The 14,007-nt window shown below is 34.8% G+C and overlaps 1 protein-coding gene across 2 annotated transcripts; it reads left to right on the top strand.

Annotated features, from left to right (window-relative positions):
* Positions 1-1,133: 1,133 nt before the first annotated feature.
* Positions 1,134-9,953, top strand: LOC144965290 (uncharacterized). Of its 2 annotated transcripts, XM_078900483.1 has the most exons (5): positions 1,624-2,409; positions 2,560-2,644; positions 3,458-3,526; positions 4,632-4,716; positions 5,992-9,953. In XM_078900483.1, exons 3-5 carry the CDS (start codon positions 3,464-3,466, stop codon positions 6,663-6,665), a joined length of 822 nt encoding a protein of 273 aa, XP_078756609.1. In that variant the 5' UTR covers positions 1,624-2,409; positions 2,560-2,644; positions 3,458-3,463; the 3' UTR covers positions 6,666-9,953. The 2 variants fall into 2 exon arrangements, with proteins under 2 accessions (XP_078756608.1, XP_078756609.1); XM_078900482.1 differs by lacking the exons at positions 1,624-2,409; positions 2,560-2,644 and adding an exon at positions 1,134-1,568.
* The last annotated feature ends 4,054 nt before the right edge of the window (positions 9,954-14,007 follow it).

Consider the following 14,007-nt stretch of genomic DNA (forward strand, 5'->3'; position numbering starts at 1 on the left):
TTATCCCTCCTCGTTTTCTTTCGTAGAACGGGAATACCTGCTAGTTAAAGTTATTTATTATTTCTATGTATAGAGATATGAAAGAACGACAAGTGAAAAAAAAATAATTAAGAAATGCAGTAAAACTACAGTAGAAATTGTAATGTAGGCCTCAAACATAAAATATTAAAGTAAGATTGTTTATACCGCATAAACTGGACTACTGCTACGGTCCTCCATCTTTGAGTTTGAGTCTAAGAAACGAAAACAACGAGGTCCAATTTCATACACACAGCCTATACACACGTAATTAACTTTACTCTGCAGTTATCGGGACACCGCAATTTTCGGCATACACTCGCGGTGTGTATAGAGCTGTGTGTCTAAACGACAAAATCGCTCCGTTGCAAAGACCAACTCATTTCTTGGAAAAAATTTGTCAGGTGATCTAAAAACTGGCGGGAAGTCTGGTTTTGACATCAAAACATTATCAGGACGTCCACTTAACGGGGTGTGTCCACTTAACGTGAGTGTGCAAACATGAAATTGTCCCGTTAACGTAGCAAAAACACAAACACACACACAAACACAGAGAGAGAGAGAGAGCGAGTTGCCAGGTTGGCGGGATTTCCGCAAAATTGGCGTGTTTTTATCATCCCGTGGAGGGGAAAAATTGGCCTGGCGGATGGCGGATTTTTGAAGATTTTTATACACTTTTAAAAAGTAAAAGTATAGCAATCAGGTTTAATTATTTCTTCTTTTTTTTCACTCTTAAATTGAATTTAGATAAGCTTGAGGCTGAAATGGATCCAGCGCATGCTGTGAATCAGGAAGTTTGGGGAATCGTCAGGCCCCGAATCGTCAGGCCTTTAAAAAGAAATAGCCGTGTACACTGTACACAATTTTTATTCGGAGACAATGTTGATTATAAGTGTTTAAAATCAAATGGCCGATTTTAGGCAACTATCTCAGTGAAGTAGGCTAAGGTTGGCGGATTTCTGACATAAAGATAGCGAGATTTTTGCAAAGGTACCTGGCAACACTGAGAGAGAGGGAGAGAGAGAGAGAGAGAGAGAGAGAGAGAGAGAGAGAGAGAGAGAGAGAGAGAGAGAGAGAGAGAGAGAGAGAGAGAGAGAGAGAGAGAGAGAGAGCACAATCTGGCGACTGGTGATTTTCGCTCTGTCAGAGAAATTAATGGAAATGAAAAGGATGGCAATAGCGAGCCTCAATCATAATATATCATCCAGCAAATGGAAACTTAAAAGTTCTCACAATTTTATTCTTGATAAGTAACTGTGATTTTGATTGACTAAAAAATCATCTGAACAGATATCAGAAACATACAAATTGTTTCAAACTGGATAAAAGTAGTTGATTTTCTAAAGTTATCTGGCATATTTACATTTGTGTCTTGTCATTCTCTTTTCTTCAGCTGATCTTTTCCAAAACAAAAAGATCTCAAAGGGTCGTCATTGTCATTGTCGACTTTTATTTCCTGAGATATATCAATGTAACAATTTAAAAAGGAATATCTGTTTACCTTAAATCATTTTTAAACTAATAAGAAATCATACGACTAATAAAGCGAAGTAAGTAATTCCTGCTAAGTCATGTTAAAACTAAAAGTAAAAGTAAAAGATAACCACTGCCACTGCTACTACAATCACTGTCACTACCACATCATCATCAGTACCACTACTACTACATCAACCACTACCACATCATAATCACTACCACTACTAGAACAACCACCACATCATCATATCTACCACTACTACTACAACCACCATCACCACATCTTCGTCATCACTAACACCACAATTGCAACCATCACTACAACCACCACCACATCATGATCACTACCACCACCACTGTACAACCGCCACCACCACATTACATTGTTTTGTGATGGTATTTGACATTTTGTTAAAATATCCTATAATTCGAAAACAACTTACATATGGAAATTCTTCTTTCGGCCTTGGAATTTTAAGTTGGCATCTCTGCGAATTACTTACTACAACTACCACCACCATTGCATCATCATCATCACTACCAATATTACTACAACCACCACCACCTCAACCACATCATCATCACTTCAACCACTACCACCACCACATCACCAAACCCTACCACCACCACCTCATCATCATTACTACCCCTACTCCCTCATCATCCCACTACTACAACAACTACCACAGCCACCAGTACCACATCCTCAACATCACTACAACTACAACTACCACTCATCATCACTGCCACTACTTCAACAACCACCACCACCACATAATCATCAACAATACCAATACTACTACTACTACTACTACCACCCATGTATCATCATCATTACCTCTACGCACTACTACTACAACCACCACCATGATGTTTTGGAGCTTTCTTCATTTGAAATAAAGGGACTTTGGGATGGTATTTGGTATTGTGTTTAATTTACATATTGTAAAGTTCTAATTGATTTTCTATTTAGAACTATACTATACATAAACACAATGCCAAATGCCATCCCGATTCCCTTTTCTTATGTGGAAATTCCTCTTTCGGAAATGAAATTCCTCCAAGTGGTCTCTGAAAATCCTGTGAGCCAAATCTTAAGTTGGCGTCTCTGATTATTATAATGTGACCTCCAAGTGATAAATCACCTTTGGTAATGTACTTGTTTATGTCAAAGGGACATTTGCTCTGCAAACAAATTGTTAAATAACATTATAATGTGAAATATGCATAGGTAACCAGTATTTTTTGTGGTATAAGCCTTTTTTTAAATCATATAGTTGGATGGTATGACAAAACTATAATGTGCTCAGAACCCCTCTGTCCATTTCGGGGTAGATTTGCAGTATAAATGTTTTTTTCTTCTTCTTCTTCTTCTTCTTCTTCTTCTTCTTCTTCTTCTTCTTCTTCTTCTTCTTCTTCTTATTTTTATTATTATTATTATTATTATTATTATTATTATTATTATTATTATTATTATTATTATTATTATTATTATTATTATTACTTGAGAGGTGTTCCCCTTGGGGCAAATCTGATATAAGTCCAGCTTTACTTCTCCGAGTTTATTTTTTTCAAATATAACAAAATAAACAATTAGAAAGACTTTGCTCTCACGATTGATGAGCGATTAGATTTTACTGAATAACAACTCTTTTTCATAAATTGACCACACATTTAAATTGAGCAATTAATTTTAATGTTTTTTTAACCTATTTTACAGTCAAAACATTATTATGCAGATATGATACCAGATTATGATTAATGTTAAAACCCATGGAACAATTATGACTCGACTCGATTACATTTGTTTATGGTCAGACTAGGTTTCATGTGCATTGTTAGATTTAGATTTAAATTATCACATAGTTTATAAAACCAATGCTTTGTAATCCAGTCCTTACTTTTCACTTTAATTCTTTCACTCTCTCATAATCAAGTTCATATTTCCTTGGGTCTTCTTCAGAAAAGTATGGAAAGCAGCGAAGATCTTCGTCCTCTTGTTCAAGCCCCAATGGAGTCTCCTTTAAATCGGGTAAGCATTATTTTTCAATTTAGATCTGGATTTATAATATGAACCTTTCTGGACATTTCAAAAAGGCATTGTAACATATTTGTTGTAGGAATAGTAATTTCCACTTTATAGTATGATTTTCCTTAATTAGCCATGTGACCCTGTGGCAAAAGCATTTCACTCTGGGACAAATGTGATAGGGATCTTATTGTCACAAGAAAAGAAGGGTATGCTTCAATAATTAACTATTATGAAATAGTTTCTTATCTGTCCTTGTTTCAGCAGATAACTCATAAAATACATATTAAGGTATATCAATAATCTCTTTCTTATCATTATTTATAATTTTGTTCAAACCAAACTGTAACTAAACACTACTAAGCCACAAAGATTTTTGTCGTATAATTTTTAGAGGGATCATCAACATATGTGCTGGTAAATTGTTGACTTTAACTTTTGTTGCCAAGATTATCAAAACAGATTAGTTTAACTTGAAAGATGGAACCTGTATTCAAATGCTCTACTGTCCATAGGTAGAACCTATTTACCAACATTCAGTCCACCTAAGAAACTCTTAAAATGTTAGTGATAACAATTTACTAGGAACTTATTTAAAATATATTCTGATCAGTTGTAATATCAGCAACAGTATTTTCACACAACTTGATTGTTTTTCTAAATATATCTCATGATTTAAAAATCTGTATTTAAGGTTTGATCTTTGCAGAGCCTATCTTATAACTTTCCTCCTGTTCCTTTTGCGAATTACCCGTGAACTTATTTACGCAGATGATGTGGACCTCATATATGACTCATAACAAGATGCACGTAACTATCTTCTACTTGTCATATCTCAAATGCTAAGTCTATGGAACCTCAAAGTCAGCCAAACAAAAACAGAAATAAGAGTAGTTGAACGGACCAAAGATGATTGGAAAAATGTCAGGAAGCTTGGGAACTTGATCAACGAGGAAGAAGACACTAAAGAAGGAAACTGCTAACATAAAACGCTTTTCAGTTATTATTTTATTTTTTAGATTTATTTATTATTATTATACATATTTTTTTTCTTTTTCTTTTTTTTTTTTTGGAATAAACTTGATTTGTTCTCATTTGTTTTCATCAGGCCCATACATTCAGTAGGAGGGCAGAAATGTTAACAAAGAGTAAAAGATACGAAGAAGCCATAAGTTGTCATTCGAAAGCTGCAGGTAAGGTTGCATAGTTTCAACAAATTTGGATTTGAATGTGATGCAAAATAAAGTGCAACCTCTCTATAGCGACATCGTCTGGACCGGGAACAAATGTCATTATAGGGTAACAATGAAAAAATGGCAGAAGGGGGGGGGGGTGATAAATTGACTATGGTTGTCTTTTCTAGCCATCTACAGTTGCGCTTTCAGCGGAAGTAGGATACCTTGAAAATAGTGCCATGTCGCTGCTTGAAATGGCAGAGCCATATATTGCTTGCAGGAAAACTCTTGCTTCTAGCTTGACTACAATTAGCTTCCCCAGGTCTACAACAATAGACCACGACAGCAATGTGCTAATCACTCGACTATGTTTTAACGACTTCTGCACAGCTTCATAAACATCAGCATGCAGTCTCTACATTTTCAAGTTGCACATGCGTTCACTGGCCGATCAACCAATGTGGTGCTCACTTGCATGCCAAAAATATTGTAGTTGCTGCTTATCTCTCAAATTGGTAAAAGTAGGAATGGACATCATGATTTGTGCGCATTATCAGCGATCAGAGATAATGATAGTGAAGTGTCTTATAAATAAGGCATGTTCAGTTGGTGTGGAGTTTTTACTGTCTGGTTGAACATTGTGGTGCAGTTTTGCTTGCGCCATAGAGATTGACTGGTAAGTGAACACTTGCGCAGGGCAAAGCACAAGGTAAGCTAGGTTTTTCTCATGCTTTTCCTCACCTATAGAAAATGCCCAAGAAAATTGGCCCAGAGGGGGCTGGATATCATTGGTTGGCCAATCACGCGTTTCCATTAGCTATGAATACAGGACCAGATATCCATTTGAAGTTGGTGACTGCTATATCGATGTTGCAAAACTGTAACTTTTTTACTACTAATGATATATAGAGAAAAAATCAAGAGCTGGACTCCATGTTGCTATAAAGAGGATGTTGCTACAACGGATATTGTTATAAGAAGGCTGCACTGTAATTGAAACTACATTTTACATTTGTATTCATAAAAATATCATTGATTAATCTTTACAAAGTGATAATGTATTCTTATATATTCCATTATTTTTACTGATTTCAGAGGCTACACAAATACAAGAACAAACAGAATCAATATGATGATTGTAGCTGGCAATAAAATTACATTTTTTCCTGTTTTGTGACCATAATATGGTGATCTGCAGGTCATTTGTTGTTGGTTAATTTCTTAAAAGCTCTTAAAATATGTAGCTGTCATTACTATGATGAATAATTTTCTATATTTATCTGTTCTTTTCAGAATGTATACTTCTTGCAATGAAGTCTTGCAAAGTTCAGTCTGTGTTGGATTCCATGGCTCTACAACATCAGTCATATATCTCTCAAATGGAGAGACTCCGTACAAAAACCCAACTATTAGACCTCATGGATAACACTCACAAGACCACATCGACGATTAGCCAGTCAACCCAGACAGACAATGTCCAAAGTGTTTGTTCTGATCATCAAATGAAAATAGATGAAGAGACTGTATATGAAATATTAAGAGAAAATGAAGAATTAATGAAAGGGTTTTCAAATAAAATAGATGACAAAGATCAAGTCAACGAAGCATCAGGAATCAGTGACAAATCTTACAAATCTGTCAATCTGTGTGAAAGCGACTCATCTGATGGGTTGGGGAGTGAAAAGAGTCAGAATGGATGGAAGCTTGTGAGTAATATCCAGTCGACATCTAACAATGCATTTGACAATGTGTTACAAATGAATGAAAGACTAAGCCAATGTGTTTTGAGTTTACTTCAAGAATTGTCAACCACTCATGCTGAGAAGAAAAAAATAGAAGAACGATTGTGTAGAAGTGACGATGTTCTCACACCTCTTGCAGACCCTGGTCTCAAATTTTCTAATCTTAATTTCCCGCCATTGGAGTCCTTATATCCTGAAATGGGCAATTTTTCACCTCCAAAGTGATTACAAATCTTTTTCATTTTTTTTTTTTTGGTAAATGATTTATTTCAGACAGGTTAACAAACCCAATAACTCTTCTGTCTCCCAGTTCTGTCAACCAGGGCAATAAAAATGTATTATTGGTCCAAATGAGCACAATACTGCTGACCAATACCAGTGCATGTCATATGAAGTAGACGGCATATATAGAACTACTGATTACAGAACAACAATCATTAAATGAAGGAGATTATTTTGCAAACTCTTATGGCAATTCAAAAAATCTTTAGAGCATACATATTATGTAATTTTCATCCATGTGATATGTTTTCGAATTGTCGATCTGTACATGAGATAATTTTCGGACTTTCTTGTAATCTTTGTCTGTTAACCTCTGAGTAGGGTTCCCATGCAACATGGAAAACCGGGAATTTAGAATTTGTTTCTTACTTAAGGCCTTGAAAACTAAGAAAAACATGTTTGATTTGTCCAAAACCTTGAAAAAACCGTGAATTTTATTTTGAGAGAAAAAAATGCCAGGAGGGTCATAAGTGATAAAAAGATCACATCAGTTTTGTTGGATTCCTCAGCAAAGTTCAGGTTGACAAAGATCTGATGTTGCCAGCCCAGCAAGGTAGAAAAAAAAATACTTTAATCACATTGAAGAGAGGATGAAAGAAAAGGAACAAGTGAAGGAAGCCTTGGAAAGGAAGAATATGGGTTGTTCAGGAATTGAAAATAAGAAGAAAGCTCTTGGAAACGAATCTTGCATTTTTTTAAAAAAGAGTATGAAGAGGCATCTGAGGCAGCAGAAAAGTTAATGGACTGCACTCTCCTTGCTTAGGCAAATATGCTGAGAAAAAGCTGAACAAGGCAATGGTCAAGTTTGACGTCCAAAAAAATCACTTTTGATATTGAGGAGAGATGCAAATCCTTGACTGATTGACATTGAGGTAGTTCTGGGTGGATTTATTTTTGTACATAGTGTTTTATTGTTGTTGAATATCTTTTTCTGTGAAACTTAAAATTTTGAAACATGAGATGTGTGGAGTGGTTGGCAATGGACAATGACTTGGATTTGGATAGGCATTAGGCAATACGAGGACTCATTTTAACCCCCAGACCATACCTTGGACTTTATCGGTAAGCTTTACGGATTTAAGGTATGTCAAGCACGACCTTGAAAGTCATGAAAATAATCTTGAAAAAACCTTGATTTTTTTTAAAGAATAGGTGTGGGAACCCTGTTTGAGTTTGAGTAATTTTGTAAATCATTCTCATGGCAATAGGACAGATAGTTTTTAAGACAGAATATTGCCCTGATACATTACTTTCAGTACAATATCTATAATTTTCTTACACTTTTCGTGACAACCGGCTCAAATTTGTATTATGTCAGGATGGATGGGAATTAAATGTAAACTTTTATATTTTGTTACCTTGAGAAATTAAATTCATTTTGAATCAAACATAGAAACTGAATCCAAGTCTTATATTATTTTATTTTAAGTTTAATTTTTAGCATCTAAACCACCAGGAAATTATAAGGTTTTAAGACGGTGGGTCACACTTGATATTGAATCCTCACATTTTCCACATTTTGAGAAGCCATTCAAAACGTTCTTTTACAGATTTTTAATGGCCCACTGCCTCTAACTATTCAGATTTTTTATTTATGGCGCATGTTTTTCTGTTTTTTCTCAGCTGTCCCTCTATCAAAAGTTGTAAAAATATGTGTCAACCTCCGAATCAAGCTGTTTTAGTGAATATAGATTTTGACCCGTAATGAAGCCATATCAAAAAAATATTCTTCTTTACTACCTATAAAAAACTACTCTATGACCGTTGTCATAAAATTAAAAATTTTACACTACCAAGAATGTAAACAAGTTGCGCTCCACAAAGTAAGAGATGAATCCATCGTGTCTCAAAAAAATCTCTTGCTTACACTCTAGTTCTACAAGCGATTTTGAGTTCACGGCTTACTGGTTTCCGAATAAAAACCTCACGCTTTAACTGTTATAAAGATACAAATTATTAGTTTGCATCATATTTTAATTTGGATTTATTGCATATTACCTAATCCATGATGCAAATACAGAAGAGTGATATATGAAATCTCTAGCTTTAAATCATTTGAAATAGTGATCATGTTCTCAAAATTGTAAGATTAAAAATGAATGATGTTTATATAACTTTGAAAAATTGTATCTATGCATGAAAGTTTCATTTCATTGCATTTCATTGGATAGTGATACCACAAAATTCTTCCGTAGCTGTTACATTTCTCCTTTCCACCATCCTCGTCATCAGAATGTGATGATTGATGTGTCTAGTATTTCTTTTTGTCGTTGTTGTTATTGTTCTTGAACACGTGTATTTGTGGAAACATTGTATTATGAATTGGTGAATTTCTTGTGCTGGTGTCTGGGTGAAACATTTAGGTAATATCAAACTAAGTACACTGATAGTGTGTTCTTGATATCTGCATCTGTTCCCTATTTGTACCATTCCCCTTTGTATTACTTTTTCCTCAAGTCCTTTTAATTGTACATCTAGTCTGTTTTTACTATCCAATTTTCATCCTTTTTACTGGCGCTGATATGACTTAAATGTGTTGTAAGCACTGTAAAACCCTTAAAAACAAGGAAAACAATATGTTTCAATTAACCGAATGTTCCAATTTAACAAATTCCTTCAATATGGATAAGTGGAAAATTCATAATTTTGATACTGTAAAACATCAATGAGTCCCGATCGTTACAAGTTATCAACTTTAATATAGCTTTACTAAGCGAAATCCTTTTCTATTTTTTTTAATTCATGGAAAAAATTTTTTTTAATTAAGATAAATATATATTCAGATGTTCAGACGAATTCTTGCAACTGTGTATTGAGGATAACTGAGAAAAAGAAGAAAACGACGTGCCATTTATTTAAAATTAGACTGTAGTATTATGTCGAGGTGAAAAAGATATCAAAAAAGTTAATTTAAACCCCAAATGTTCAGAAATGCAAAATTCTAGTTTTTGTCGTTTCCTGAAAAACGTATCCATTGCTCTCAATAAAACTAAAACTTATAAACTGAACTCAAGTTTCTTATTTTTTTGTTATAAACTCGATTTTGAGTCTCTAAGTCACTCCAATAAAATACTGTTTTGAGGCAGAAAGTCACTATTTTTATTTCAGAAGTAGAAGCCATAGAAATAGATGAACACTGCCATGGTTTTTCAAAATAACGTAAAATTAATGTCTATGTTGATGCATCATGAATACAACATTTTGGCAAAGCCGTATATTATAAACTTTTAATTTGTTGCTGTTGTTATTTTGTTTTATATTTTTGGGAGGGGAGGGGTGGGAAGAGTAGGTTTCCAACACTAAAGACAATACGAGAGGTATTTAAAAAAAAAATTATTTGTATTTGTTATAGATTTTTATAATATGGAACTTTTGTGACTTGACAGGTGTTCAAAGTTTTGATTGGCCGGAGTCCTGGCTGGGAGGGAAACGAAACAGTCAAATGCATAGTTATTGTGTTGGGAGACGATCATTTTTTTCCTTGTAAATCATCTCTCTGTTATGTATTATTATATTTATTTTGAATGTATAATGTAAGCATTTGAGTGTATTCCTCTTTGTTGGATTTTGTGCTTGTGTCCGGATGAGACTTATAGGTGATCTCAAACTAAGTACATTGTAGGTATGCTCTTGGAATCTACATCTGAGCTCTATTTGTCCCCAGTTCCCCTTTGTCTTACTTTCTCTTGGGTGCTTTAACTGTAATTCTAGAACTTTTTACTATCCCATTTTCTTCCTTTTTACTGGCGCTGATATAACCTAAATGTGTTGCAAGCGCCGTAAAACCCTTAAAAAACAAAAAACAAAAAAATAAATAAATAAATAAACATGTGAGTCTTTCAGAGCCTTAAGGACCACAGAGCTGGAGTTTATCCCAGTTTCCTTAGCGTGAAATGGACAAACGTAATTGCTTTCTACCCTCTGGATAGAATGCTAATCTACAGCAAAGTGCTTTTCACCAGATCTAGCAGACCCAGCTACCCAATCACTGCTGGGTGGACATGGAGGTCAGAAAACAAAAGAGTCTTCAAGCCATCACGTAGACCAGGGTATATCATTTTCATTGGCCTATTGAGAAAAAACAAAAAAACGATATCAACAATTGCTTTTGTATCTTACTATAGACTACTTAATATATTGGCGTGCGTCCACAAGATCTTATAACTAGACCCAGCTCCCCAATCATTAATTCAGAGCAAATTCTGACTATTTGTGGAGTTCAATTTTCATTGTGTTTTGAAACAAGTAACTCATAAGTACATGTCCAAAATGGGGTCCCGATAGCTCAGTAGTAGAGCACTAGCTTCACACACAAAGGGACCTAGATTGATCCTGGGTGAAGTCAAGTTTGTTTTCTGACCTGATGGGGGTGTTTGGATCGGAGAGACGCGACTATATAGATGTATTCCCCTTAGGATTGGGGAACGTCAACTGCCCCTGGACTGGTGTATTTCTACATTGGGAAAGTCAAATGGATTATTTTTTTTGTGAGAATTTTTTTTGTCTTGTTTATATTTGTAGCCGTTTGAATGTGTCCTGGACCGTGATCTGGTTGCAATGTCAGTGTGCGACTTATAAGTGGTATCAGACAAACCACAAGGATATATCACTCTTGGATCTTCTGATTTCAATTTAAATAATTCCCTTTGTCTTCCTTTTTTTTCTGGGTGGGGTCTTTTGACCTCCCATTATGGCATGGAGTTCATCTTTGCTGTTTCTTCTATCCTCCTTTTTTCAGTTTTCCTTTTCCACGTTTCTTTCTGTATTTTTCTTATAACTTTGTCCTGGGCTTTGCTGAGAGAGAAACCGTCGAATATGTATTATAAGTTTTTGCAATGATATAGTTTCTTGTAAATCACCGCTTTGTTGTGTACCGATAAAGTTTTTTGGTTTGTTTTGTTTTTCTTTGCCTTTTTTTTTTTCTTTTTTTTTTTCTTTTTTTTAAATTTTTTTAATATAGTAGTCTGTATATAAATATTTGAGTGTATCTCTCCCCTAGTTGGATACTGTTCTTGTGTATTGATTGGACTTTTAGATGACTTCAAACCAAGTGCATGGATTGTTTGCTCTTGTAATCTACTTCTGTTCCCTATTCGAGCCAGTCCCATTTGTCTATCTTTTTCTCGTGTGCTTTTAATTATAAATCTAGTATTGTTTTAATAACTGGCACTCAAATGATCTAAAAGTGTCCTAAGCCTCGTAAAAAAAATAAAAAAAATTCCCCAAAATTCAGGTACTCGTTTTACATCTGAGTATCGGTGAGAGAAAGTGAGTAAAGAGCCTTTACCAAGGACTCAACTATGCGTCGAGCGCGAAGCTCGAACCCAGGACCTTCCGATCCGAAAGCGAGCGTCATACCACAAGACCACATAGCCGCATTCTAAAGAACTAATAAATGATAAACTCTTCTTATGTTCCTTGTCAAGGATTGAAACTACAAGCCCCGTATTGTATGTTTTACCAAGATGTATGTTGTTTTCTTTTTGTCTCTCTCGTTTTTTAAATCTTTTTTTTTTCTTTTGTTTGTTTGTTTTTGTTTTCGTTTTGTTGTTGTTTTTCCCCCCTTTTTTAAAGCTTATAAATCATCTTGGGTTATAATGTAGTATTATACATTTCTATATGATATTACAGTTGTTTGTTTAGGGTTTCCTTGCTATTGAGGTACTGAGTTAGAGAAGAGGATTTTATAGTCGACTCTGACTCAACAAAGCTATGATACCTAAATAATGATTTTGGGATCTTCTTATATTCCATGTTTTAACCGGGCAACGTATCTGCCTTGTTCCTTGGACATAATTTATGAATTATATGACCAATATCACTTAAACGTATTTTACACGCTCCTACAGTCCTTTGCATATTTCATGGATTCATCATTGTGTATTTTCATTTAAATAAAGTTATAATTATATTAAAAGATTAAAGATTTGTTCAGTTGGTTGTTTTTTTGTTGTTTTGTGTTGTTTTTTTTTTTTGGGGGGGGGGTTGTTTGTTTGTTTGTTTGTTGTTTTTTGTTTGTTTTTTTGTTGTTTTTTTTTTTTGGGGGGGGGGTTGTTTTTGTCTTGTTCCCCTTTCTGTCAATGTCCTTTTGGGTGCTCAATTAAATTGAAATTTCCTGCTTTGAAACTTTGAATATTTGGAGACGAGGGTATTTTTTCTTACATGACCTGCTGGATGGGGTTCCCGACCTCCCATAGAGGGCAAGGAGGTACTTGTGTCTTCTATCCCCCTGTATCTGTTTTCCAATTGCTTTCTGTCTTTGTCTTGGAATGAGATTACTAAGTTTTATCCTGACCTTAGCCGGAGATGATGTTTTTTTTCCCTGTAAATAATCTCTCGGTAATGACTGTTACTTTTTTTTTATTTTAACATATGATTTGTTTACATTTGAGTGCATTCCTTTAGTGGGATCTTGTGCTGGTGTCTGGGCGAAACATTTAGGTAATATCAAACTAAATACACTGATAGTGTGCTCTTTGAATTTACATCTGTTCCCTATTTGTACAATTCGCCTTTGTATTACTTTTCCCTCGTCCTTTTTAATTGTACATCTAAGATGTGTATAATGCTTTTAGCACATTTAGTGAATATTAATAAAATCCCCTTTGGTGTTTGTTTTTTAGTTTTTTTTTTTTTTTGTTTTTTTTTCACGTTTGATTTCTGTCTCCAAAAAGTCCTGTTAATCAAATAAAGTGGATGAATTGTGGACATCATTGAAATAGGTAAAGAACCGAACACGTGCGTATGAAAGGTGCTAGACTAAACAAGAAAGAAAAATATAAAGCATCCCAAAAAATTCAGTCTACCTCGACTGGGGATCGAACCTCAGACCTTCTGATTACCGATACCAGCGAGGGTTTACAGCGTAAAACGCGTACCCTTGTGAAAAATGTAGGTATTAAAATTGTCCCAACTATCGGGAGCCTCTGTGGTGTAATGGTAGGACGTCTGACCGATAATCAGAAGGTCTGAGGTAGACTGATTTTTGGGATGGTTTTTCTTTCTTGCTTTGGCACCTTTCATACACACTTGTTCAGTTCTTTATCTTATACCGGTTCCTGCTCCCTAGTTTCTTAATTTGAAATAGGCACTTCCTCCAATTTTATGGTATGTAAATACTTCCAATCCCTTTCAATGTGACCTTCTGTCTCGTAAAGGAGAATTTGGTAGCCTGTTAATGGATCGTTGGCCCGCCGTGAATCTATGCATTCTTCATCGATCCATAGCCTTGCTATTATGTGGGTTATTTTTATTTATTTTTTCTTCTTCTTCTCTTGTAAGCATT

Source organism: Berghia stephanieae, chromosome 2 (genome assembly GCF_034508935.2).
Source record: "Berghia stephanieae isolate SIO BIC M18660-M18661 chromosome 2, UCSD_Bste_1.3, whole genome shotgun sequence".
Taxonomy (NCBI): Eukaryota; Metazoa; Mollusca; class Gastropoda; order Nudibranchia; family Aeolidiidae; genus Berghia; species Berghia stephanieae.